This window comes from Chenopodium quinoa, unplaced genomic scaffold (genome assembly GCF_001683475.1).
Source record: "Chenopodium quinoa cultivar QQ74 unplaced genomic scaffold, ASM168347v1, whole genome shotgun sequence".
NCBI classification, from domain to species: Eukaryota; Viridiplantae; Streptophyta; class Magnoliopsida; order Caryophyllales; family Amaranthaceae; genus Chenopodium; species Chenopodium quinoa.
Genome location: NW_018743292.1, coordinates 838,303 through 865,284, shown reverse-complemented (window position 1 = coordinate 865,284; position 26,982 = coordinate 838,303). Strand labels below are relative to the sequence as shown.

At 31.6% G+C, this 26,982-nt stretch overlaps 6 protein-coding genes across 9 annotated transcripts; 2 read left to right on the top strand and 4 right to left on the bottom strand.

The window, feature by feature from the left end:
* Positions 1–1,214: 1,214 nt before the first annotated feature.
* Positions 1,215–4,774, bottom strand: LOC110736177. 2 transcript variants are annotated; one of them, XM_021916333.1, is made up of 4 exons: positions 3,900–4,774; positions 2,663–2,946; positions 2,036–2,260; positions 1,215–1,943 (listed from the first exon to the last, which is right to left on the bottom strand). In XM_021916333.1, exons 1-4 carry the CDS (start codon positions 4,576–4,578, stop codon positions 1,455–1,457), a joined length of 1,677 nt encoding a protein of 558 aa, XP_021772025.1. In that variant the 5' UTR covers positions 4,579–4,774; the 3' UTR covers positions 1,215–1,454. The 2 variants fall into 2 exon arrangements, with proteins under 2 accessions (XP_021772025.1, XP_021772027.1); XM_021916335.1 differs by having other exon boundaries at positions 2,663–2,930; positions 3,900–4,006.
* A 968-nt stretch (positions 4,775–5,742) lies between these two features.
* Positions 5,743–10,481, bottom strand: LOC110736176. Of its 3 annotated transcripts, none has more exons than XM_021916331.1 (6): positions 9,757–10,481; positions 8,494–9,016; positions 8,236–8,355; positions 8,060–8,146; positions 7,377–7,853; positions 5,743–5,948 (listed from the first exon to the last, which is right to left on the bottom strand). In XM_021916331.1, the coding sequence occupies exons 2-5, from the start codon at positions 8,545–8,547 to the stop codon at positions 7,380–7,382; spliced, it is 735 nt and encodes a 244-aa protein (XP_021772023.1). In that variant the 5' UTR covers positions 8,548–9,016; positions 9,757–10,481; the 3' UTR covers positions 5,743–5,948; positions 7,377–7,379. The 3 variants fall into 3 exon arrangements, with proteins under 3 accessions (XP_021772023.1, XP_021772022.1, XP_021772024.1); XM_021916330.1 differs by lacking the exon at positions 5,743–5,948 and adding an exon at positions 6,692–7,128; XM_021916332.1 differs by lacking the exon at positions 5,743–5,948 and adding an exon at positions 6,692–7,128 and having other exon boundaries at positions 7,381–7,853.
* A 9,357-nt stretch (positions 10,482–19,838) lies between these two features.
* On the top strand, positions 19,839–21,251 carry LOC110736173 (DNA topoisomerase 1-like). Its single transcript, XM_021916328.1, has 4 exons — positions 19,839–20,075; positions 20,150–20,215; positions 20,350–21,095; positions 21,174–21,251. The coding sequence occupies exons 1-3, from the start codon at positions 20,030–20,032 to the stop codon at positions 20,727–20,729; spliced, it is 492 nt and encodes a 163-aa protein (XP_021772020.1). The 5' UTR covers positions 19,839–20,029; the 3' UTR covers positions 20,730–21,095; positions 21,174–21,251.
* LOC110736174 lies at positions 21,248–22,393 on the top strand. The gene is made up of 4 exons (XM_021916329.1): positions 21,248–21,348; positions 21,452–21,799; positions 21,915–22,115; positions 22,215–22,393. Exons 2-4 carry the CDS (start codon positions 21,731–21,733, stop codon positions 22,326–22,328), a joined length of 384 nt encoding a protein of 127 aa, XP_021772021.1. The 5' UTR covers positions 21,248–21,348; positions 21,452–21,730; the 3' UTR covers positions 22,329–22,393.
* A 417-nt stretch (positions 22,394–22,810) lies between these two features.
* On the bottom strand, positions 22,811–24,866 carry LOC110736172 (protein FAR1-RELATED SEQUENCE 7-like). The gene is made up of 4 exons (XM_021916327.1): positions 23,911–24,866; positions 23,587–23,834; positions 23,403–23,468; positions 22,811–23,316 (listed from the first exon to the last, which is right to left on the bottom strand). The coding sequence occupies exons 1-2, from the start codon at positions 24,847–24,849 to the stop codon at positions 23,679–23,681; spliced, it is 1,095 nt and encodes a 364-aa protein (XP_021772019.1). The 5' UTR covers positions 24,850–24,866; the 3' UTR covers positions 22,811–23,316; positions 23,403–23,468; positions 23,587–23,678.
* A 287-nt stretch (positions 24,867–25,153) lies between these two features.
* LOC110737183 (protein FAR1-RELATED SEQUENCE 5-like) lies at positions 25,154–26,853 on the bottom strand. The gene is made up of 3 exons (XM_021917557.1): positions 26,754–26,853; positions 26,379–26,437; positions 25,154–26,266 (listed from the first exon to the last, which is right to left on the bottom strand). The coding sequence occupies exons 1-3, from the start codon at positions 26,851–26,853 to the stop codon at positions 25,154–25,156; spliced, it is 1,272 nt and encodes a 423-aa protein (XP_021773249.1).
* Positions 26,854–26,982: the final 129 nt, after the last annotated feature.

The following is a 26,982-nucleotide window of genomic DNA, read 5'->3' as shown; positions in this document are numbered from 1 at the left end:
TAAACGATGCCTCAGTCAGCGTTTTAGGGTATTTGATTTTTTTTTATTTAACATTTTAAATATCAGAAACTACGAAATGTTTTTTAAAAAACAAGTCAACATGTAAAACGCTGTCCCAGAAAGCGTTTTACAAATTGATTTTTTTTTTAAAAAAACCAGGGTATAAAACGCTGTCTGAGACAACATTTTACCTTGGAAGCTTAATTTGGTAAATAATTTGGCCACGCGTCTACTTTACAAAATTGTTTGTGAATAAAGCTCACTTTGGAAAAAAGTTCTTCATTTCTTGTTATGTGTTTCAACTTTCAATCATTCAAGTGTTATTTGACACAGTGACACTTATGCATGGTAAGGAGCCAACGAGCTAAGCTACAATGTAGATCAAGGTTGCCTAATCTGTACAAAGCAACACCATATTTAAGATCTGGCATGACTTGTACTTGATTACCAGACATAAAATTTGAATGATACCTTAAAGGCTTAAATCATACTTCGTAGAATGATATAATTGATCCGAGTTAACCCCCCACAAGGCCACAATGTAATAATGCTTAACTTATTAAAAGAAGTCTAATTTTAATTTGACTATCTCGGTATGGAAATGTTCTTTAATTGTTTTTTTTGTTTTGTTTTTGACAAGTCCCCCTTTAATTGTTAACTATGTAAGTATAACTACTATGAATCAACTTTTAATTGACTTGACCTCGGAATCAACCTAAATGATTTTTCAACCAAATACGACCCGATCTAATATCTTGAATGCTAAACAAGCACTGCATGTATACATTTTTACTTAGTTGTAACATTTAATTTTTACATGTGGTAATTTTGAGATCCTCATGAATCGTACTCGGTATGTATAATACAAAAAAAAAAAAAAATGTAAAATCGAGCCTCTTAAGTTATGTTTACTAGTACCTCATGAGCCAATTATGTCCATCAACACTACTAATGACAATGTCATGCTTGTTTAAAACATAAGGATGCCTCTTGTAACACAAAGCGTGTTGTGTTTTTCTGCTTAACTACTTGCTACTTTGTAGTTTATTCTAACCTTGGCTTTCAAGTGACATTTCTCTAATTATTATTTGATGAAAAAATAGAAATCAACGACTAAACAATGTTAAGGGTCAACAATCCCCATGTACAAAAAGGCCATGCCAATGTTAACAAACTAATCCAATCAAATTCATCAAAATGCCTCACTGTATTAGTCACACAAATTCACTAACACTTACATATCACATTTACAGAAGACTGAACTTGAAATCCATCCACCACTCACCTGTATATACAAGCAGCAACATAATTTATTTGTTGCTGCCACACTTTTGTCTAAATTATTTAGTCTTTTGGCACTGCTATATCAACTAAGATCTAATTAAGGACATGTCAAATTATCAATGCCATCATATGCACACGCTTCATTCCATACATAACTTTCAAGGCATACATTACACCCAGTTGGCAGGCAGCGCGAAATTATGAAATCTGAAAGATTCTTCGCCTGCTGTATCTCTAGCCAATCCTATCTCAGTTCCACCACCATTAAGTCCAGCACCAGGGGAACTCGAGGGTGGTGAAGGAGGTTGGTTTTGATCACCATCAGAATTAGGCCAAAATGGCAAAGCTAATGGAGCAGGGCCACTCTGTGATCGTGGAGAGTTAGAAGCAAATTGTGAGTCCCGCATCAAAACATGGAAAAGCAAGGGTGCTCGAGCATGGCGGTGCAAGGATAGCTTCTGGCTAAGGGAAACGGTATCAAAGCATTGGATGGCACTTGATGGAGAAACAATCCAAGGAAGGACTTTTTGGTTGTTTACTCGCGATATCACTAGAAGCTTAGAGTCTCTTGATGCTTCTTTATACAGCTCATTGAGGCCTGATCTTGCAGAAGGGACATTTCCATCACCTTCCAGAATTGATGATATGTATATAAATCCCTAAAAATGTTGTCCCAAGTATGTTAGCATTTAGCACTATTTAGTGATAAACCAAAACAGTAGAAAGAACAAAGGAAAGAAGAAAATATTACCTCTTCAGTGCGACTTACAGCAAACCCGAGCTTTACATCACCCTCTTCTATGTCAATCTCAATCGGGTACTCTTGGATGGGAGAGTACCAGAGACGAATTGCTCTGACAACTCCAATGTCAACTCCGTGGTAGTCCTCAAATCCATATAGGCTTGCATTGGCAAGATTTGGCAAATCTGACAATGATGAAGTGCTCACTGTGGTGGAAGCTGTTTCACCAGAAATCTGTTGCAAACGGGAAAGAGATGAATGAATCATTATATTACTCGTATTCATCAGTATCCACAACCAACAAGTAGTATAGGAATAAGTACCAAGATCTTAAAACAATAATTTTGGATTACTGAAAACACCAGAAAACATTTCAAATTTTCAATTTGAACAACATTGCATTATCCCATATTTTTATCAACGGTATGCAGTACTCAAGAATAAGAACCGCGAATGCCTTAAAATGACTAAAAGGTCACATAATCAAACAGAGTAAAACAACTCCAATCTGTCAGCTTATTTTACTCCAACAATGTAAAAATAACATCAAGACTAGCTAAATCCGATCACATAAACATAATCGAGCAGTTGGCTATATTATAACATACTGAACTGCATATTCGAGTAAAACTGTACCTTTGTAAGTAAAGATTCTGTCTGTATATTTGTTAAGGCTATTGGAACCCCTGATGCCTGAGCCGCGTTGAGCCATGCATTGGCTCTAGCAAGAGTATCTTCCACATCATTATAGCGCCCACGTCCTGTTTCCGAAGCCTTTGGCAAAAACAGGATAGAGAAAAAACTGCTTGAATTAGGGACTCGTAGCATTGTCTGCATCTTCCGTTCCCATGGATATGCTACATAACCATCTTCGATTTGAGTACTGTTTAACGTATGATGTAACCTGGAGTCCCTAGAAGCTGCGATTAGAGATCAAGATAACGAAATACCGAGGAGGAAGAAACGTGTATCAGATCATACAGTTGAATTGAATCTTAAATTATTTGCATTTTCAAATTAGGCCAAACATCTAAACTTGGTGTACAAGGTTCTATTGTCCAACTTGTCCATTTGATCATGCTTTACTCGATAAAGGTTGCTTTTAATTTCATACTCAATCAACATCAACATTATTCCAATTTATCAAGTGGACATAAGAAGAAGACACTCAAATTGAATGCAACATTTGACTTGTCAAAGTCGATATATTTTTGAACTTTTTGACCTCAATTGTAAGGAATACACTATGACGAACATCATCAAATGTGATCTTGATATACTCGTACTTCATTTGTTTTAATGAAAATTTTCAGCATATCAAAAGTTTATGATTTATTTGTAGGGGTATATAACTAAGATTATATATAGTCTATTATGTCTCGCAAATCATGCAAAGTCAAACATTGCACTTAATTTGGAACGGAGAAATGCAAACTCTTATATTCCGCATATACAATTATACATCCTAAAAATAAAGTAACATAATTCAGTTCATATAAATATACAATTCCCGTTTTATATATATTGTTCTGCTAATTGTTATCAGTTATAAATTATAACACTCTTACTCATCAAGATTATATTTAATCAAACAAGTTGAGAATAATTAATAAAATATGATCAATATTTCACAATTAAGCTTAAAATCTATGACTAACAAAAATTTTGAAAATGAAATCAATTTAATTATATCAGAAAGCTATACTTAAAAACCAGTAAACCACAAATCAAAATCAACCCCCCTAAATATGTTCACTAAGATGGTCCTTTGCAAGAACTTTTCAAGCTAATCAAGGCAATCTTAGTGAGACGAAGGGAGAAAGATTGTCGAGATATAAAGAAGTCAACGCAACAAAAATTCGACATACATTACCTTGTAATTGTAAGCACTCAGTCTCAGAACGATCAATAAAAGCAACAGCATAGTTAGGATCATCAATAGCTCTCAACACATACTGCTGCTTCTTCTTCCTCCCTTCAGGAACAATACAACCAATCAACACAGCAGAGTCAAGCTCACCACGACGAACTCGAACTCGTACCGCAGTTTCCTTGCTCTTGAAGCACTTATGCAGTTGTTTCTGAACACCTGAGTTACCATCTTTAAACGGTGATCGTAGGATCAATTCACCTATTTGAATCTCTTCAACGATGTCGCCGGTTTGGAGTAATCCCCCACTCCATTCGTCGGCTCTTGAGGTCCCTCTAATGCATTCGATTGCTAGTACTCTCGAGTTCGAGCTCGACCAACTACGTGAAGTCGAAGTTGATATTGATTCTTTTGATGAACTTGTTCGATCAAACAACATTTTTGTTTTTTGTTTTTTTTTTTTTTTTTTTTTTTTTTTGGTTGGAGTTTTGAGTTTTTGTTTTGAAGAGAGGATCAAAGGAGAGAGGGAGAGAGAGAGAGAGAGAGTGAATGAGTAAAAGAATGGAGGGGTTTTGTAAAGGGAGAAGGTGTTGCGCGGGATTGACTTGTCAAAGTCTTTGAAGGTTATTGTCATCAAGAAAGGGGTATTTTTGTTTAGGTGACTATCAATAAATAGCATCATCTTTTCAATATTTTTTGTAAGAAAATTTGTTGTAGATTAAGGTTTTAATGCAACATTAATTATAAAATTAAAGTGTTATGAATTACGAAGTATTTTTAAATGGATAGATGGGTTGTATCACTTGTATGAGCCAATAATTTGCCTTGCAAGGTCGTCTACCTAGATCATCCTTTATATTATGGGTGAGCAAAAAATTCGGGTACCTGCGATTGGAACTGGAACCGGTTAGGAATCGACGGGTTTGAAACGGAATTAGACCCGGTTACAACCTTTTGGAACCAAAATCGAAATCGGTTGGGTACCTGGTTACCCAATATATATGCTAAACTAAATAATTTTAAACAATAAAAATATGTTAAATGTAACTAGTTAGTAAAATAAAAAAGTATTGTTAATACCTAACATAAATACAAATAGCTTAATGCATATATAAATATAAGTATTAAACATTAAAAATTAATATAATCAAAATAAGTATTATAATTTGTATTATATTTTAATAATTACATACATAAGTGATTAAGTGGGTACCCGGTGGTTGCAATTCTAATTCCTAAATTTTAGGACCCGATTAAACCAATTCCAATTACGGTTCCGAATTTTATGACCTGGTTCCAATCAAATCCAGGTCCGATTTCTAAAATTTGACGGATACCCGATTTGCTCACCCTACTTTGTACCGATTAATAAAAAAAATCGTTGTAGATTTCGAGTTTGTTGATTGGGTTTCATTTATAAAATTCATCGTAAATTACTCATACAAATTCATTTTTACGTCCATCCATGTAAACTATTTTAGGCATCTCTCACTGTCTTTTGAAATTGTCATTATCCTAATAGTTCACCTTTCTTACCGATGCATGTTTTAGGTTCACATCATGCCTAAAATTTCAAATCAATGTAGTAGATTCATTCTAATCTTATACTCACCTTCTTATGATATTTATATCCATAATTTCATCTCTCAAAATATTTTCACACATCCATTTCAATATCGCATGTAACGCATCATCTCTCAAGAAGTTTTCACACATCCATCTCAATATACGCATGTAACGCATCTATGCTACATTAGCTCTATATGTGACATCAATAAATATTAAAGTATTTTCTCTTCAAAATAGAAACTACAAAGTCTACAAGTGTATATTTTTAGAAAAAGACCATTCTAGCTCATATAATAAGATAATTCAACTACTAATTTAAAATACGTAATATGTGTATATTATTTAATTAAGCTTAGCTATTTTAAATACAAAACTTCTAATTTTTTTTTTCTACTTATTTGACTCAAACCTTTTTTTATTGAAAAGAACAAGGGCTTAGATCCGTTTTCAAAATATTGCTAGAAATTTTGAGAAGAACTTCACCTACAAGAAAGAGTAAACGATTGTTGAGAGTGAGAAAGACAAAAAAAAATATTATAAATTAGTAAATAAAGGGGTGACATGATAGAGACAAATTAAATACGAGTACAACTTACAAGTACTCCGTATAAAATTAGCCCATCATTTAACTGAAAGACAAATTCAAGAATGTAAAAAAGGAAATGTGTTAAAAATTTCTAGTATATGAACTTTATTCGTTACTGGACTTTTCTTATCAAGTCATCTTCCATTAATATAACGAAGTTAGTTGACTAAAATATTTGTTGATGATTCCTTGGAGCTTGGAAGTCATTAGCCGCTTTTTTAAACCTACATGACTATTCGAGGGTCAAGGGATGTCATTTTGGTACACACTTAGACATGGGTATAATTATATTTGGTGATGACTGATGAGACTTCATAGTAAACATACCATATTTGCAAGGAAATTTCACAAATGTTCCTGCACGTAATATACGGAGTAAAATACTTAAAATATGTTAAAAAGATGTATATCATTTCTCGTATAATCGTATTAATATTATTTTTCAACTCTTATGGTGTAACATAAGAATTTCAATCAAATATCGAGTTTTTTTTTTATATTTAATTATTTATTTTTTTTGGTTAAGTGAAGAGTTTTGAGTTTAAAAAAAATAAAATAAAACAATACTCTTCACTCAACCGAAATAAATAAATAAATAAATAAAACTCGATATTTGATTGGATTGTTAGCCTAAAAAACATTTCTTCGTTGATGGTTAAAAACGGAAGATTATGATCCGTTGTTAGGGGATGGGTAACTAGACTCACTAACTCTATAATTTTTTTTTGACACGCACTAACTCTATAATTTATATGCATGCTAATTACGCCAAAGAGCAAGTATATATAATATATATCACCAGATTTACCACTAATAAAGATGGCCTTATACTCTTATGAGTGCACAGTTTACCACAGCTTACCAAGTTACTATTAAACAAGAACACATTCTTCTGTGATGTAGCATTATCAAATTATTATTATTACAAATTCCAAATTCTACATATATATGTGCCTTCTGCTCTAGATCATCTTTGCTTCTTTAATACATCACCAAGGATTCTGCACTTTAGGGACCGTCAGTTCTTCTTCTTCATTAGATTTTTTTAACTCATGGACAATACATTGGACATCATACCTACATAAATGGTTAGATTGAGTAAGTACCACCTAGTAGTCGGTTATGTTAATTATAGCAAAGCTCGACTATAGGGTCCTATATCTTAAGGCCTAAACCCCACAATGAGAATCGAACCCCTAACCTCCCAAGGGGAAGGCCGATTCACCAACTAGTGATGATCCCCTAATTCTCAAACAGGCATGATTGTGGAAGTGTTAATAGAAGTAAAAATAAACTTATATGGATCTTGATAAAAGAAAAGATACCTACTACATCCATCGCTTCTGTGAGGCTGCATCTTTGAATCCACTATGAGTTCGTCTTCTGTTAGTTTTTGAACCTACACCTGCACGTCCTGCAGACACCTTGTTTGGCATTGGAGAAGCTGCTGAAGAATGAGTTTGATTCAACGATTTCTCCTTAAGGGGACTCACTGGTCTGGATTTCGAGACCTGAAGAGAAAGCTTTGTAGAAGGCGATGGAGCTTTTGCAAGTGATAAGTTCTGGTTTATCTTTAACACTTTCTCACTTGAAGAAGAGCTGTTTTGGAGAGGGGTGTTTGTGGAGGTCTTTACTACTACTCGACTTTCAACAGTACTAGAGGCATTCTGCTTCTTCTCCATATCATAAGATAAAGGACTATCCATATCATAACGCAGATTATCTGACATTGTAGGTTGTTGTTTCTTATCCAAGCTCGACCCAGAGAATGACCGCCTTTTGGCTCTTGTTGAGTTCACCACCTGTAATAATGTAAAGCTTTAGTATTGTTGAATATTGATGTTCCTTCCATTCAAGTTGTAGACTTAATATTGCTTTAGCTTACAAAGATTAAGGAAGTAGGGAATAAAAACTTATTGCAGGCATTCATCAGGGATCAGAATTTGGCAACTTATTAGAGAAAAAAGAGTTGAAAACGATTGAAGTTGTTTCAGCAAAGAGCTCTTACTTTCTGTTCCAGAACAATCAAGTCCTTTTTCAACTTAGTAATAATTGTGCATTTTCGACGAATAACCTCTTCAAGTTCTTCAATTCTCTGTCAAGAAAAGGAATGGTGTCTTTACTGAGCCATCCTTGATTCACAAATCAAAGAAAAACAGAAACAAATAGTAAGGCATATCTTACTTTAGAAGTGACAACATCTTTTGAACGAATAAAAGAAGAAAGCTCCTTTATAGCAGCATCCTTTTCTTCACATTCCCTCTTGAGATTATAAGTATCTTGCTCTATTGCTAAGTTATTCGGCTGAAAACCATACCCAACATCGACATTCAGTGTAAGTTTTCCTCGAGGCAAAAATAAATAAATAAGTTATCCTTTGCTCGAAAACAGATGCATATACATCATATAAAGAAACTACAAAAACCATGGTTAATTCATTACTTGTATATCTGCCACTGAAGTGACACTTGAAGCCCAATCAGACAAATCTGACATAAGACGTTCCTCCTGTTCTGCTTCATTAGAAATAGAGAGAGCCTATTTTTAAACATCTCATCACCACTAGCAGCTTTCACAAGTGAGTTTCCCTGGTACATTACAAGCAAGTCAAATTTAGATTCTAACACGTCTGAAGAACACAAAAATCTATTTCCTTAACCTATCTTTTTCTGTGTTTGTATGTGTATGTGCATGCTGTGAACTACCACTAGGAAATATTTTGCAACAAAAGGGGCATATAATAGAGTCTCATTGAAATATCATTAAACTCAGCTCGGCGTTGATCACAGAACCAACAGTCTCTGCACATAGAACCAGATTTGCTGGCCAAAGATGATCTTCTAGATGAAAAATCCATTATCTTGGGCGCCGACAAATCAACTACTGCTTGAGGCTGATCTTTCATAGAATTCATTTGCTCACACAAATCATCAAGCTTTTGCTGCATGCTCATCAATATATCATCCTGCAAGAGAATAAAGACACACTGATCAGTAACCTCAACTTAAATTTTTCAGTAACACTTAAAATTCAAAAGAATGCACTCCCTATTACTTCAATCACATTCACATTTACTGATTCAAAATTAGAGAATGCAACTAAATAATTCGGCATGTCATTATAGTAAACCAAAAACTCGGGTATCACATAACAGTGATAACAGCATCCCTGATTATGTAGAGTCACTAACTCAATCAATTTTAAAACCAAAACTCGGGTATTAAGAGTACAAGTCAATCTCATTCGCGTAAATTGGCTCACAAACATGCTAAAAGAGATCCAAATCACGAAAATTTAAGCAAAATTTATATAATTCAATCTCATTCGCGTAAATTGGCTCACAATGTATAGTTCTCCTATGACAAAAGAAGCCAACAAAGCGGGTCTACAAACAATTGTACTCGTCAAAGCTAACAACTTTTAAACATCAATATCATCATCATCTCATCACAACCATCCAATTAATTACTTTTCACTTTCAATTAATACAAAATTTACAAATTCCAAAACCCTTACATAATCTTTACAGAAGTCAATGATTCTCCCTAAGACCCACCAAAATTTTAATTCTTTTTTTTTTTTACCAAACTCTGAATTAAAAACCCCACATAAAAAAACAATCATAAAATCATTACAAATTAAAAAAAAAAAAAATAAAAATAAAAATCAAATGTGATTAAAAAGAAAAGGGAGAATTATACAAACCCTGAGTTGAACACATTTTCTAAGTTGTAAAATCTGATGATTCTTCTCACATTTAGCAGCAGCAACAGCAACAATGAGAACACGATGAATAAAGATAAAGAGTTCCCACCCCACGGCTTCTTCTCGGCTTAAGCCGCCGCCAATGGCTTGAGCCGAGGTAGCTTCATCGGCTTCAACGAGCCGACCTTGGAGAGAAACCCAAGCCAAAGTCTTCTTCTTTGTTGAGCCGGCTCGAATTGGGCTACTCGGTTTGGAGAATTGGCTTGAGAGACGGCGATTGTTGAGTGTTGAAGAGGGTGTTGGAGAGAAAGTTACCAAATGAGCCGGCTTGAAAGCCGCCTCTGTTTCGGCTTCGGCGGCTTCCATGAATTGAAGCGAAAATGAGGTTGAATTGAATTTGAATGAAGGAATGAATTAATGTTGTTGTAATAATTGAAGGATAGGAAGAGATTTTGTAACGTTGAGTTCTGGAAAGAAATTGAAAATCAGAAAGATGGCATTTTTTTTGAAATGTTGAATTTTTTTGGATTTATTGGTTTGGGAGGGAAGCTTTGAAAACGTGGGCCGTGGAGGAGTGGACGTTGCGGATTAACGTTGGAGGGTTAGAGGGGTGCACGGGTCATTCATGTTACTATTGTAGACTCGTAGTAGTATAGCCGTTCAAATCGAGTTCAAATCGGGTTGCATTATGTTTACGTTTTAATTGCTTGGTTCAAATTTTTAAATATTTATATATATATATATATATATATATATAGGAGTTGGATCATGTGAAAACAAGTGGTAAAGTAAAAACTGAAAACAGTTAATCTGGGCCGTACATCATATCTTATGGCTGAGATTTTTTCCCCTTATTTTCAGACATCTTTAATCTTTTAATTCACACGTTATTTTCTCTCTCCTCTCTGTTCTCTTTCCTACTTTCTCTCTCTTCAACCAAGTTCTCTGTTTTCTCTCTCTACTGTGTGTTTCTCTCTCTTCGTTCTCTCTCTAAACGCGGCGGAAGCATACTCTGAATTCTCCGTTGAAGCGGCTTAGGTATTTTTGGAGGTTCGATCTGATTATGTTTTTTTTTTTTTGGTTTTTGGTTTTTTAATCGTGTTTTTTAGGTTTGAACTTGATTTGATCTTCAATTGTTGTTTTCCTTCTGATTCTATGTGTAATTGTCGTGAATTATATGCAATTTTGTTGTATTGTAACTGAATTTTGATAATAAATTGCGAATTTAGGCTTTAATTTTTGCATTTTTGCTGTTTTTTTTTTTTAATTTTTATATACTGGATTATTTAGCTATAGAATGTCAATTGTTTGATATTATTAGCAAATTGGTGGTGTCGGTGGTGGTGGTGGTCTAGGTTTGGGGGTTTTGGTGGTGTTGATGGTTGTGGTGGTGTTGGTGGTTTCGGTGATTTTCGGTGGGTTTTGGGTGGTTTCGCTTGGTTTGTGGGTGGATTCGGTATTTTTGGTGGGTGTCGGTGGTTGTGTTGGTCTAGATTTGGGGGTTTTGGTGGTGTCGGTGGTGGTGGTGGTCTGGGTTTGGGGTTTCGGTGGTGTCGGTGGTCTGGGTTTGGGGGTTTCGGTGGTGGTGGTGGTCTAGGTTTGGGGCTTAATCGTTCCCTCTAAATCGGCCGTAGGAAATTATGGGAAAAAGAGAGGTACCGCCATTAAGACGCAGAGCTTGAAACTTCATCTTTCAGTTTTCGTCTCAGCAATGAAGCAGAATGAAGATGTTGCTTCTACTACTTGCCTAATTCTGTAATTCCCCAAATTTTCAGAGAAGAAAGAAGGAAATTGAAAGTTGACACTGACAATATTCTGGGAAAGCCTTCAACATACAATGTATTCCATAAAACTTTGAACGAAGTATATGGAAAACTAATTTGCAGTAGTTAACTAGTTATAAATTTTGTAATTTTTTTTTTCTTTTTTTTGTGTGTGTGTGAAAGGTTATTGTAAAATCTCAAACATAAATTTAAAATCTGTGTTGGTTTTAAGCCTCTAGTTTTTGGCATGTTGAAAGCCTATTAGCTCAATTGGTCGAGCACCGTGTAATCACGGGATGTAGGTTCGAATCCTACATAGACTTTTTTAATACCCTTTATTTTTATATTTAGTGACCTCTGGGTAAATGGTGTCAAATTGATTTAATTACCCGAAGTTTATATATAGTTACCTTATTTTCGTATATAATGACCTTAGTATTATGGAAATGTTGTAAATTTTGTTTCAGTCACCTTATTTTTGTATATATCAATCTTGCTGGATTTTCAGCAATATTGCAAGCTATAATTAATATAGTTATTTTATCTTTGTATATAGCGACCTATATGTAAATGTGGTCAAAATTGATATAGTTACCCTACTTTTGTATATAGTGACTTCTATGAATAGGATCAAAATTGGTATAGTTACCCTATTTTTGTATATAGTGACAAATGTTGTAAAAATTGATATAGTTACCCTATTTTTGTATACAGTTACGTTATTTTTATATATAGTGACTCTACGTTATTTTTTTTTTTTTAAACCGTTAGATCTTGTTAGTAACAATGGATGGTTGAGATTTTCTGTTTTTAGTTTTCACCATAAGCCCTGTTTTCAGCGGAACCTCCCCGTATATATATATATATATATATATATATATATATATATATATATATATATATATATATATATATATATATATATATATATATATATATATATATATATATATATATATATATATATATATATCAATTTTTGCATTTATTAGAGTAGTCTAATAGATTAGATGGGTTATCGATTAAACCACAATGTAATATCAAATTTGTAAATTATTAAGGGTATAATCTTAGAGCACTCTCACTCATGGGCATTTTTTTACCCATGAGGAGATTTTTGTGAAAAAAATATATGGTATTTTAGCCTCACTCATGAGCATTTAAAAAAATGCCCATGAGAAAATGGACAAATGCCCACGACAATGGCAAATGAAATAGCTACAGTAATGGTGAGCCATCCAATCCAAATAAAAATAAAATAAAATAACAAAAGAAAAATTGAAATTTTTTTAAAAGAAAGCCAATGCATTGTATCGCTGACAAGGACCATAAGCGTGACCATTATGGTGCGGCCACGTGTCCCTGTACGAGAAAGAAATGGATAAGGGAGAGAGTAAAGTGGGTTTTTTTTTTTTTGCCCATGAATGTGTGAGAAATTGTAAAAATAAAATGTCCATGAGAAAAAGTGGGAAAGAGGAGTGAAAAAGTGGGTAGAGAGATAATGACATTTTTTATTTTTATTTTTTTTGCCCATAAATGAGGGTGGTCTTATACTCTTTTAAGGGAGTTTGTTCCCATTAAGACCATTACCAAATAATCAAGAACAATTTAAGAAGAGGTTTAGTGTTTTTCCTTGTAGGGGATCTTATCTCAAATTGAGTTAGCAATGCTTAAAACAGATCAAAACATTATCATACCTATATTAGAGATATAGGAGAGCTAAAGATACATCAATATTCAGGTAAGATGCCACAATTTAGACTATGTTCAGGTTCAAAGTATTTAAGTTGATATATGCTTATTTTGGAAATTTTTATATCTTTTTTTTTTTTTTTTTTTTTTTTTTTTGTGTGTGTGTGTGTTTTTTTGTCTATTGTTATATATCTTTAATTTTGTGAATAAAAAATTATGAAAATTTCTTACTAACTCCGTTAATTATTATGTGCAACAAAAGGTATTATTTGTGAGACGTAAAATATTCCTTTATTACACATAATAACTAACGGAGGTAGTATTTGAAATGTTCACATTAATAAGACTCTAATGATACGGGTTATTTCATTTGATAATCTTTTAACTCACAGATTATTACACAAGTAATTACTCACCACTCAGTGGCAACACCATAACCTTTCATTTTTTTTAACTTCCCAGACTATAGAGATAGACAGAAAATGAAATATGGGAGAGGTGAAACAAGCCTTTGCCAACAGTGACTAGATTTTTTTTTTTTTTTTTAAAAAAAAAAATCTACTGACCATGAGAAAGAATCGTGGATAAGCCCATAAAATCTGCATAGTCTAGTGTCCTAACCAAAGAGGTAAAAAATAAATTTTAAAATAAGTCAAGTTATGTCACTTACCCCTTACATATGCACAAGTAGTAAAAAGTGTAAAACATGTCTACGTAAAAGTTAGGAAAAATCTTTGCGAGATCTGACTCGATCTTTTCATTTGTAAATCTCTAAAAAAAAAAAAAAGATTGTCATAGAGTTAAGGGAAAGGCATTGGGAAGTAAAAAAGATGAATAACAAATTAAAAAACCTCAAACCTTGTGATTTCGAGCTGCTTTGTATTCATACTCATTTACATGAGTGTGAACAGTACCAAAATACCGCACGATATCAACATTTAGTTTGTACTGTTTGAGTTTTTGCGCTTAGCCTCTACATATAGTAAGTGATACACAACGATAAATTTGTTATAATAATCATTTGTTATAATAAAAAAAAAGTACTATTTGACCCACCATTTGTTATAATAATCATACTTTGTAAGTGATGAAAGAAGATGTATAGATTTTCGCTTAACAAACTTTCTTAGTTTAAAGGTAATTTATTTTTTGCCACATTCCAGATATAAGGATGATCAATTTAGAATTTCAGAAGAATGAAATTGTGGATACAAAAGTAACATATTATAAAAAAAAAATACGGATCTCAAATCTATATAGAGAAGAAAAATAAAATCTTTACTATCAACAACAAAAGATAGATCAATTTGGTGAGGAAAAGGAAGTTTGATCACGCTTTGCATCAAATCTACCAAATCTATCAAGTCTTATTTTGTTTCAACTTTTCCGAAAGTGGAAGAATTCAACCTTCTCCTTTTGAGGTGACAAAGAAACTAAACACCAAATAATATGAGAAAGATAATATAAAAAATTATGAATAGTTTCACGTAATTTGTTAATTTTTAAATAACTTTAATATAATTTGTTTTATGTTATTTTAACTTTTATTGCAGCACTTTGTATATCTTCCTGCGGTGCAATCTGTACACCTTCCTCTAGTGCAGCTTCATGCAGTGCAAACTCTCTTTCTACCTTTATTCTTTTTGCCTTACTAAGCATGTTTCACATCTTTTCCATCAAAGATATCCCTATACCAAAGTAATCATTGACTTCTACAATTTTCTTCAATTCATTGTGTTCATTAGCTTTAAATTCAATGTTTCTAGAAATTTTAAAGAAACAAAAATAAAGTCCTGCCGCATGAATAATAACATAATTAGAACAGTAGAAAAAATGAGGAAAACAAATCTTACCCTAAGATATATGTTGTTTCTGCATATGCAAACAATTCATTGACTTCCCAATCCCAAACCATCTTCCAAAGCTCTATAAAATAAAAACAAATTTCAACAACAACAAAAAATCAATGATAGTAATTAACTTACTTTCAATGTTCCCTTGATTGTGACGGACTCGCATATGTAGCTCCAAGAAAAGAACTGTGTAACAAGTCAAACATGGTGTAGTAGTCAACGACAAGGCATTTTGTACCAAATTATTAGTGATTAAGTGTCTACCAGATACTCTAATTTATTCCCTTATTCTACCGGTACGCCCACATCAGGAAGCATGGCGAACCTATTAAGTGGCCTGTGTGGCAGTGGCCCCACAATTTTTTTTAATTTATTTATTTATTTATTTATTATGTAAAGATGTAATTATAGCTTAAATAAAATTTTAATGCAATAAATAACATCAAATTTGTTTTTTATCATAATGGTAATGCATTAAGTTTGAACAAAAAGTTAGATCGAGTCCTTCGTAGCGGCAAAATGTGTTGTAGGAGTTATTTGCTGATATAGCATTGAAAGTTTATGATTATGCTAAACATTTATCTCTCATTACATCTCTAATTGTTATGTTTTCAATATGTTTTGCAAGTTTCCAATAATTAATCTGATAAGTAAATTATGTATTGCTTAAGAAGAATCTGGTTGGCACTGTGGTGAAATTGTATTGCCTGTGATGGCTTAGAAGATATCTTATGATAAAAAAAATGTTAGATTCGCCACTACACCAAATGACCACATGATTTACCCCTTACGAACTAGTGCATAAACCTGATAAGTCTATTTTATATATATTTTTATTCCGCGTCCCATGGTCATATTTGTGCTTATTTGAGCTCTACGGAGCTATTTTATTACTAATATACGTTTCCTAGTGTTTTTGTAGAGTTGGTATTAAATTGTAGGAATTTGCATAATTATGATAATTACCGAGCTTATTAAGCCACTACGAAAATATTAGAGTTGGATTATATTTGATGACCGTATGTTTGAAGCCCAAGACCGAGCTAATTAAATTTAGTTCGGTGATTAAAGGCCCGATTGGTGAAAATATCCAAGTTTTAGAAGTGAGTATCACGGACCAACCAAGGAAGAAAAATTGGGCCAAGTTAAAAGCCCAATCACGTCCACGCTCAAGAGCCAGTCCGCGTAATTGGTATACACTAGACCCTAGTGTAGGTAGCCCAACCTACACTCCCTCTAAACGCAGCGTTTAGAGTTACTACCCACACCCCCTCCACTAACCCACAATAATTACCCACTCCCCACAATAACCGCAGTAACTGCATAACTAACTTCCCCTACCCCACATATATATGTACATAAAAAAAATAAAAAAAAAATCAATTTCAAATCATTCTCTCTCTCTAAACACCATCTTCTTCATTTCTCTAGAGTTTCTCTCTCATCAAACCCAACGAATCGGAACAAATTTCAATTTAAATCACTGAAAAATTGCTTCAAAATACTCCAAAATTGCTTCAAATGTCTGATATTCGAGAAGAAATTAAATAATCACAACAAAAAGAGTAAGTAATTTCGTTAGTTTTGTTCATTTTGTTGCGATTGTAGTGCGATTTTGCAAAAAACCACTACAGAGAAGAACATGCAAGAAGAAACTGCAAAATCGGAGCAAAATGTATCTAAAGAGTGAGTAATTTTGTTCATTTTCTTTCGATGACAATTATAGTGCGATTTTATGTGTGAAACCTAATTTTTGTTCAATTTTTTGCAATTGTAGTATGATTTTGGAGAAGAATACTTCAGAGACGAGTAATTTGTTGAAAATTTCTGAAGAAATGTATGAACCCTAACTTTTGTAAAACCTAATTTGTTCATATTCTTGCGATGAAAATTATAGAGCGAATTTATTTGTAAAACCTAATTTTTGTTAAAAATTTTTGCGATTGTAGTAATTGTTCTAAGATTTTACTGAAAATAACTAAAACATTAACAATTTATTAAATAAAACAGAGACGATGATGATGATGTACCTCTTCAGTCAAGAGTAGACAAATTGAAAAAAAAAACCGCCAAAATGATCCAATTGTAGATCCGGAACTTTTAAAAGATATTGACAAGTCAATTGGTACGGATTTAACAATGTCTCCACTACCAAGGTAATTAGTCATTTACAGAATATATTATGTTCATGTCTAATATGCTAGTTGTATTTGATAAAAATTGGTTTTATCTTTGTTTAATATGTTATTTGTATATGATCATATTTGATACTCATAATGTTCATTTATAGATATAGTTATGATCATATATTTATATTTGTTCATATGAGTATTTATTGAGATTTAAGAACAAGTACATTTCATTGAAACATCATTGTATATGATCATATTTGATACTCATAATGTTCATTTATAGATATAATTATGATCATATATGTATATTTGTTCATTTGAGTATTCATTGAGATTTAAATAACAAATATACATTTCATTAAATCATCATGCACATATATAAATATGATAATAATCATTTCAGTGATATGCATTCAAACTAATGTCATGTAATTAATTTATAATGTAGTGATGTGCCATTTAGAGTGATACACTTGCTTCAATTTAGAGATGGGAAATCTGAACCATTAACTCTAAAGAAGGTTATAGAACAAAATGAATATGGTAATAGTTATGAAAGATACACTTTAAACAAGTAAGTTTATATGTATAAATAATTGTTTTTACATTCAATTATTGTACATTGTATACATATACCAAACTTATTAGGTAATTCTTAAAATTTTAGTGAAAAAAAAAGGTTCGAGTGAAATTTGTTATGTCAAAATCAAGACCACCAGAGACAAATCAAACAATAAGGTATAAAAGCTTTATACCAAAATAACTAATTATCTTCTTCATTGTATAAATTAGTTCATACTTTAATATCATATTATATAAAATAATTCTGTTTTTTTTAAGTGAACAAAGTGAGAACATTCCTGCTACTAATGCAACAACTAAGAGTGTGTCTGCTACACATAACACAACTGACAAAGAGAGGTAGGGATGAAAGGTATACTAATGATCAATTTTATATAAACAAATGTTCATTTTTATAACAGTATATTTTGTGTACAATTTATGTGCATTTTTTATTAAAAGTATTTCTTAAAATTGATTTCAGCAAGCAAAAACAAGTTCAGCCAGAAGAGCAGAGCAATCCAGACAGGAATACTCCTGAGAAAAAGGACAAAAATGAAATTGATAAAAGGTATAAATATATAATGTTCATTTCATTTTTGATAACTATCTATTTTGTGTACCATTTATTTCATTTTTATTTAAAGTATTTCTTAATATTGATTTCAGCAAGCAAGAAGAAGTTCAACCAAAAGTGCAAAGCAATCCAGTAAAGAATAGTCTTGGCCAAAAGTAAGAAAACTTAAATGTTCAATTTAGATAGACTATATGTTCATTTGAAAATCAGTACAATAAAGTTTTCTCATGGCCAATAGTAATATAAGTTATATGTTCATTTTTTAATTACTAATCAAAATTGTAAATTCAAACATATTTTTAATGAAATATCAGAAAACCCAAAGATGATGCAAGAATAACAACATTAAAGGACAAGATGCAAGAAATACATTTAGACATAGAGAGAAACCCAAAGTATGTTTAAATTTAAATAATTGAATTAATTTAATCAATTAATGAATATATTTCAAAGTTATATAACAATATCATACATTTACAGGAAGTACAAAGAATCGACAATCAAAATTATGAGAAATCTCAAAAGAATGGAAAAGGCAAGCAAGGAAATCAGGAAAGGTAAATGATCATATTTATTGAATATTTTTGTTTAATAGTCATAAATATCAATTTTAACAATACTATTACTTTTGAAGGTGAAGCAAAAAAGAAAGAAAAAGGGCCAATAGAAGAGAAAACTGTGGAAAAAGGTAAAAATTTTAAAATGTACATTTTTATTACAAAAAATGTTCATATTGGAAAAGCATAATATTAAATATTCAATAAGATTAAAAAAATCAAATTTTAACTAAATAAATTTTAATAGAAGGACAAGAAGGAAAAAAAGGACTGAAAAGGAGAAAAGCCCTAAAGACAAAACTGTGGAAGATGTCTTTCCAAAGACAACAAATGTAGAAGGTAAAAATTTATAAATGTACATTTTTATTACATAAAATGTTCATATTGGATCTACATAATATTGAATGTTCAATAAGATTAAAAAAATATATAAATATTACCTAATTAAATTTTCATAAAAGGACAAGAGGGAAAAAAAGAGCCTGAAAAGGAGAAAATCCCTAAAGAGAAAACAGTGGAAGATGAGTCTACAAAGACAACAGATCCGAAAGGTAAATAGTGGAAAATGTACATATTCATTATCTGAAATGTTCATTTATATTGTATATAGTAAACATTTGTCATCCAATTTAAATAAATGTTTATTTAATCTTTTATATTTGATCATTTCATATGCAGCACAAATTGCACCTGATTTTGTTCAAATTGAGGATGAAACTTATCTTCTAGATCAAGATGATGATAAAGTTTCCACAAAACTTAGTGAGGAGACAGCTCCATCATCACAAAAAAGTGATCAGCCAACCAAAATGAAAACAAGATACAAAATGGTTGCAAGGAAAAACAAAAACAAAAGTCTTGTTGTTGTGCCAAGTGGTAGAATTACAAAGAGCCAAGGTAATCATAATACTTTTCTGTTTCACAATTAATATTACACTTTCAAATATACTAACATAATTTTTTTTAAAAACAATAGATGTTCTGTTAGATGAATCTGAAAAGGGAAGCCTGAAGAAGGATGTTGAACCTGCTAAAGAAACCGCAAAAATAGGACAGAAGAGAAGAACGTCTACAAGGACTTTTCCTATTCAAAAGGAAGCTGATGCACCACCTCCAGCACCTACTCCAATAAAAAAAAATGGCAGGTGCTCCTGCTGAATATCCTCCAGACCAAGGCAAAAAGGGTAAATGTTCAATCTTAATGTATAGAATGATCATTTATGATGGTATATCATTAATGTTCAATTTCAATATATAGGTGGGAAAAAGAAAACTCCAGAAGAAGTGAAGAAAACTTCTAAGGTTGCTGGCAAAAGAAAAGCAGGTATATAATGATATATTATAAATGTTCAATTTATATATATAGAATGATCATTTGAGAAAACAATTTTGTTCGTTTTATCATTTGCTTACTGTACATTTTCAATACTTAAACAAAATTATATATTTAATTTTCAGATGTCAGTCCTGCCAAGAGAAATGCTGGAAAGAGAAAAAAAATACAAGAAGTACCATCAGATGAACCCTCTCAAGATCCTACTGATGAAAGTTCTACTGACAGTGATGATGATAGTGAAGAGTCAGTTTATAGAGCAGAAGCAGAGCCTGTCAGTGAGGATGATTATGAGGTGGAGGAAGAGGAAGAAGTAAAGCCAAGGAAGAAACAGGCAAAGAAAGGGAATTCAGTGAAGGCAAAGGTTGAAAAGGAGGAGCAAAAGATGGTACTGTATGATGAAGGAAAGATTGAAGGTAGGGGAAAAAATAAAATGAAAACTGAAATGGTTCAAGCAATAGAAACTGATGAAGTTGAGGAAATTCAGGATGATGAATTTGAGTAAGAGAAATCTTCAAAGAGAGGAGGACATGTGAAGTTCATTGCATGGATAAAAAAGATGACACCTACCCAAAAACAACAAGTTGTTGATATAGGGTTAGGATCACTTCTTGACATTAGTTTACCTCAACTTGATCAAAAGTTCTGTAATTGGTTATTGGGAAGTTTTGAAGAAAATAGCCAGTGTTTTGAACTACCAAAGAATGAAAAAATAGAAATTGAGGTAGAGGATGTTAGGGTAGTTTATGGCTTGCCTACAGGAGAAATTCCAATTGTTGAGCCAAAGTCTGATAAAATTAGTGAGGAGTATGCAGAATTTCTGAAGAAATGGAGAAAATCATGGTCAGGAAAAACTCCATCAGTGAGTCAGGTATGATCAGTTTTAGATGTTCATTTTAAATACATTAAATGATCAAAAGTATAAATGTTTTATTCATTTTGTTTGCAGATTGTGAATGGATACATAAATGATAAATTCACCAACAACAGACCACCAAGTGAACATTTCATTACTAACTCTTGGAGATGATGTTGAAGTGACAAATTGTGTCATAGATGGATGGGCAAGGTTTCTTAATCATAAAAAGCCGAGAAACAAGATTTATTTCTCAACAGTGCTTCATGTTAGTCTTTCTTCTTTTTTTTATATTATTGATTCTATTTTCCTATGATAAATAATTGCTAAAAATTCATTTAACTTCTATATGTTTGTTTCTATTTCAACAGCACATTATGTGCACAAATAGAGTTTGTCGAGAAGGATCATCAATGAAGACAAGAATTAATGCCTTCATAGAAAGAATTGACAATGAACTGAAGTTGAATAAAATTGGCAGCATTGTTGGATATAAACAAGTATTAATTCTTGTTTAATACAAATGTTCAATTACATTCAATATATTGTCCAATAACATTATATAATTTGTTCAGGTCTTCTTCCCAGTATCAACTTCTCAACATTTTTTTCTGTTGTGCGTCAATCATATAGAAGACAAAATTCATATAATGGACAATAGAAAACTACCAAAAAAGGTATCAGTCCAAGCAAAATATGAAGAACAACCAAAAATGATGGTGAGATAATTATGTTCATTTATAGTTGGCTACATGATCAATTATATTTTATTAATTGTTCATGTCTTCATCACAATACAAACTTCTAAACAATTTTTACTCTTTTTTCTATCAGTTAAAAGGATTGGCAGAGTACATGAAACACCTTGGATATCAAGATGCAAAAAGAATTGAAGACTACACAGTTGTTTTGGAAAAGATGAAATGGCGTAGCAACAATGACTATACAAACTGTGGAGTTTACATTATGAAGCATATGGAAACCTTCACTGCTGATCCTAATGAGAGCTGGATTTGTGATTTAAAACCAAACAATGTAAGAGTTATAAATGATCAATTATTTAAGATATAATATTCATTTATGAAACAGTAAAGATTGTTTAATTAAAATTTGACAATTCATTTTGTTCAACAGGTGGAACAAATTAGAAAGCTAAGGCTCCAATACACAGCAGAACTGATGTTATTTGAAGAAAACACTGAATTAAGAGCAAATAGAGGGAAAGCTAGAAAATTTGCAACTTTGTAGTTTCAAATGTTCATTTACAACTATGTATATGTTCATTTCTTATATATGACTATTTTTTTTTTTTAAGAAATAGACTTATGGATTTTATTTTAATATTATTGTAATTGATATTTCATTTTAATATTTGAATGAAAGTTTTTTATATTTTATTTTAATATTATTGTAATTGATATTTCATTTTAATCTTTGAATGAAAGTTTTTTATAAGTTTTATAAATTGGATGTCGGTTCTTACTTTTGTTCATATACAAATGACTAAATAATCATTGATAAATGTAGAATTTTAAAACATATAAAATTCTAATGACTAAATAATCATTGATAAATGTATAATTTTAAAAACATATAAAATTCTAATATAAAGTTCAAATATACTAAAAATAGTACTATATAAAATATAATATTTATGTCTTTTACATAATAGATCGAAAATTCAAAATTACAAAATAGTAATTAAATCAACATTACAAAAAAGTCTAATGTTTATAAAGTTCTGGAATACTAATTATTTATCTTTATTAGCCAAACGTTTAGCTACACTTGTATAAAAAAAGGCTAACAACCTATCATACTTAGAAGAAATCTTTTTAGAACCTAATTGAACATTTCTTGATTGAAGAATTGGAACACGAGCACCTTGATCATTTCTTTGAACTGTGGGAGGAGTAACTTGAACATTCTGAACACGAAATCCTTGATCATTTATTTGAATCGTAGGAGAAATAACTTGAACATTTGTTGATTGAACATTCCTGGAGTTGGATATGATCATTTCTGGATTGGTGTTTGAACAATTCTGAGTTTGATTTTGAACATTCCTGGGAACAGTAGGTTGAATAACAACAGGAGATTTTGTTGACGCACTAGTATCAATTGGAACTCTTGGATTAATTTGAGAGTAAGTTTTAACACCAGAAGCACCTTTATTTGCACCAACATTAGAACGAGCTTGAACAGCAGAAACACCTTCAAGATTTAAATCCTTCGCCTTTAAAAAAAATTAAATTGATCATTGATAAACCAGTATATGATCAGTTACAAACACTTATACAAACAAATATGGAAAAAAAAAACCTTAGCAATAGATGAAATATCAACATCAATAGATATGATAGATGAAAGAGAGCTTTCACCAGTAGCCTACAAAAAAACCAAAAAAAAAATATAAAAAATAAAAAATTAAATAAAAAAAATTATAATATAGATCATAAATGCCAAAAAATAAAATAAATTTATAATCAATAACAAACAAACATACCTGATCAAAATCATTGGAAATACTATGATTTGATTCCTTAGAACTAGAAGGAATTTCTTCTACAACGGCTGATTTTAAGCCGACCGATATTTTTAAATTATAAAAATCAATATTAATAAAATATAAATAAAATGTTTTTTTGGCACATTTGAATTTACCTGAGCCCGTTTATTGCTCAAAACAATCAATTCAATGGGATCACTAATAGAATTAGCATAAGTAACAGCACAACCGTTCTCATCAAGTTCCTATTTAAAAAAAAACATAAATGATCATTTACGAAAACTGAAATGATCAATTTGAAAATATGAAATGATCATATACCTGTACAACTGCTTGCCCTATACCCCTTTTGTAAGGAGTGTACAGAGACTTTTTCCTCTTGAAATTACCCTTTGCCTTGTTACACTGCTTCTCCAAGGTACTCTTAGGCCTTACATTCCTCTCACCTTTAGGCCTAGCTTTTGGAGGATTCTTGATCTCAAGATCAACAATTTCAACCTCTTTAACAGGTTCACTAAAGTCAATTACACCTGATATACTCTCAACCTTTTCTTTTAACAGATTGAAATAACACTCAACCTCTGCCCTTGCATTCAAAGAATTCTGACAACTTGTTATCAACTTAACAAACTTTCTGATTGTTTGTGACCTCCAAACACTAGTAGCCACAACATTTGTCCTCAAAGTAGGTTCTTCAATACCATGACTACACATGGCAGCCTTTGTCCATCGTTTCATTATATACTCTTGTGGAATATTACGCACACAATGCAAATGATATACTCGAAGAGAATGAGAACAAAGTAAACCAGTCTCACTAAAGTACATGCATGTGCAACAAATTGCATGTGTTTCCTTATTAAAAACAACTTCATGCTTAATTATATCCTTCCCAGGCCTCCAAAGAAGATATGAATATTCTGGAAAACGCAAACCATTATCAACATGATCATAAGCTGTCCCCCTAATGAACTCCTCTTCAAAAAGCACATAAGCTTGAATAGTGTACAATGATCTTGCATGAACTAATATACCAATATTAGCAAAAGCTAGGTGCCTATTACCCCTCAGAGTATTGTAATCTCTTGCACCTTCCTTACTTCTCCACTCAGAAATGACATCAAGAAAAACATGATAAAAATCACATAAACCTTGAGCCTTATTAAGACGTTGTGAAACTGACTTATTAGTAGTTTCACTACGTTGAGAAGACAATATACCACCAGACCAATACTTCTTAGAATAAGCAGGACACCACATTTCCTTTATTTTATACAAATCACGTAACCAATCATCATTTTCACATTTGTATTTATCACACATTCTGTATAATAGAAATGATCATATATTAATTGAAAAATGAACAAAATATAAATTAAAATATGTACATTTGTATAAAGAATAATGATCATAAACAATATGGACACTAATAATATTATGATAACATACATAACAAAGTAAATTGTATGATCATATGTAAAACACTAAATGTTCATATATATATCACATAATAATCAAATATATCACATAATAAAAATAAAAAATAAATACAAAAAACAATAATTTACCTTTTCCAGAAATATTCAAATTCAGCAGGAGTTTCACAATACTTCAAAAGATATCCAAACAAATCTGTAAAGCCTTCCAAAGCTCTCAATGCTCCAATGTGTTTCTTAGAATTTTGTTCAAGATGCCATACACATAAACGATGATGAACAGTTGAAGGAAAAATGTTTCTTATACCCGCTGCAATCGCTTGTGCTTGATCAGTCATAATTGTAATGGGACTTTTCCTCCCCATTGAGTGCAAAAATGTATCAAACAACCAATCAAAAGACTTGGTGCGCTCATTAAGAATAAAACCCATACCAAACATGACATTGTTACCATGATGGTTCATCCCAACAAATGGAGCACATATCATTCCATATTTATTAGTTCTATAAGTTATATCAAAAACCAACAAATCTCCAAAGTAATGATAATCTCTCATCATCCTACCATCACGCCAAAAAAAACTAACTAAAGCACCACTATCATCTTGTTCAAAATCATAATAAAAATCTGCCTCATCCACATGTCTCTTGGCAAAATATTTAATCAATTGGTTACTATCACATCCTTCAATTTGGGCAGCTTTTTCAGATGACAATGCATTATAAGCATCAGAAGCAGTAAAACAAAGATTAGGAGATCCCCCAACCTCCTTCTTTAGAACCCTCAAAGAATCAGTAACTTTGACTCCACTCAATTTCATTGTTGAAATGAAAAGAAGCTGCTCTTTATTCACATCTCTTTGAGACCTTATCAAATGCCTTTTTTCAGGAGGAATCATAGTATGATTATGAACCATTTCATGTCTTGTACATGTATAGACCCCTAAATGATCAATATGAAACTGCACAAAAGCTAAACAACCAATTCGATGATCTAACTTCTCATAAATCCTTTTATTCTTACACTTATTATCTTTGAATCCCTCATTACAACAAACAAATCTTTTCATCAAAAAAGAATCATCTCTTCTTCTCTTACTCTTCCCAATTCGAATTCCAAAACCTTTCCTAAAAGCATATTCATTATACGCTTCGAAAGCTTCATCTTCAGATTTAAATTCTTTATCCTTTAATTCAGACTGTTCTGCTTCTAAATACACAATATCATCATTTTTTTTCCACTGCACAATATACAATTATAAATGATCATAAAGAGTTTCATGAATGAAAAATAACAAATAAGTAAAATGTTCATGATCAAAACAGCACATGAACAATATTTTCATTATTTACCACTACACATAATATCGATATAAAAATGTAAAAATAAATGATCAAAAATGACTTTAAGACTGAACATAAACACATTAGTAAGTATGAATAAGAAAACATAAACGATTAATTGAAAGTATAATCTACAAAATATACGACAAAAACACACAATTCTAAAACACAGAGAAAACAACAAATGAAACAACAAATGAAGCAACAAAATGTTCATACAAAGTATAACAATCCAAAAACGTTCATCATAATGTAATCAAAGTAGTAAATTCAAAAATCGAAAGTGAATAATAATACATCAATTAAGTTCAAATTAACAGAGCATTATAACAGAACAAATTAGAGATAATTAAAAATTGCAAAATTATGATCACAATTACTCACATTGTTGCACAAACGAATCAACCAAACGAACTCCAGAAGGAAACACACGCTCGCAATCACGATCAAAATCAACGCAATCTCTAGATGCAGAATTCGCCATTGATAATCGGTAACAATTAACGAGTTCGTTCAAAAAATCAAATGAAGAAGATGAATTAGCGAGAGAAAAATGTAGATCAAAAATGGAGGTTGATCAATTGAAGAGAGAGAAAAAATAGGGTTTAAAATC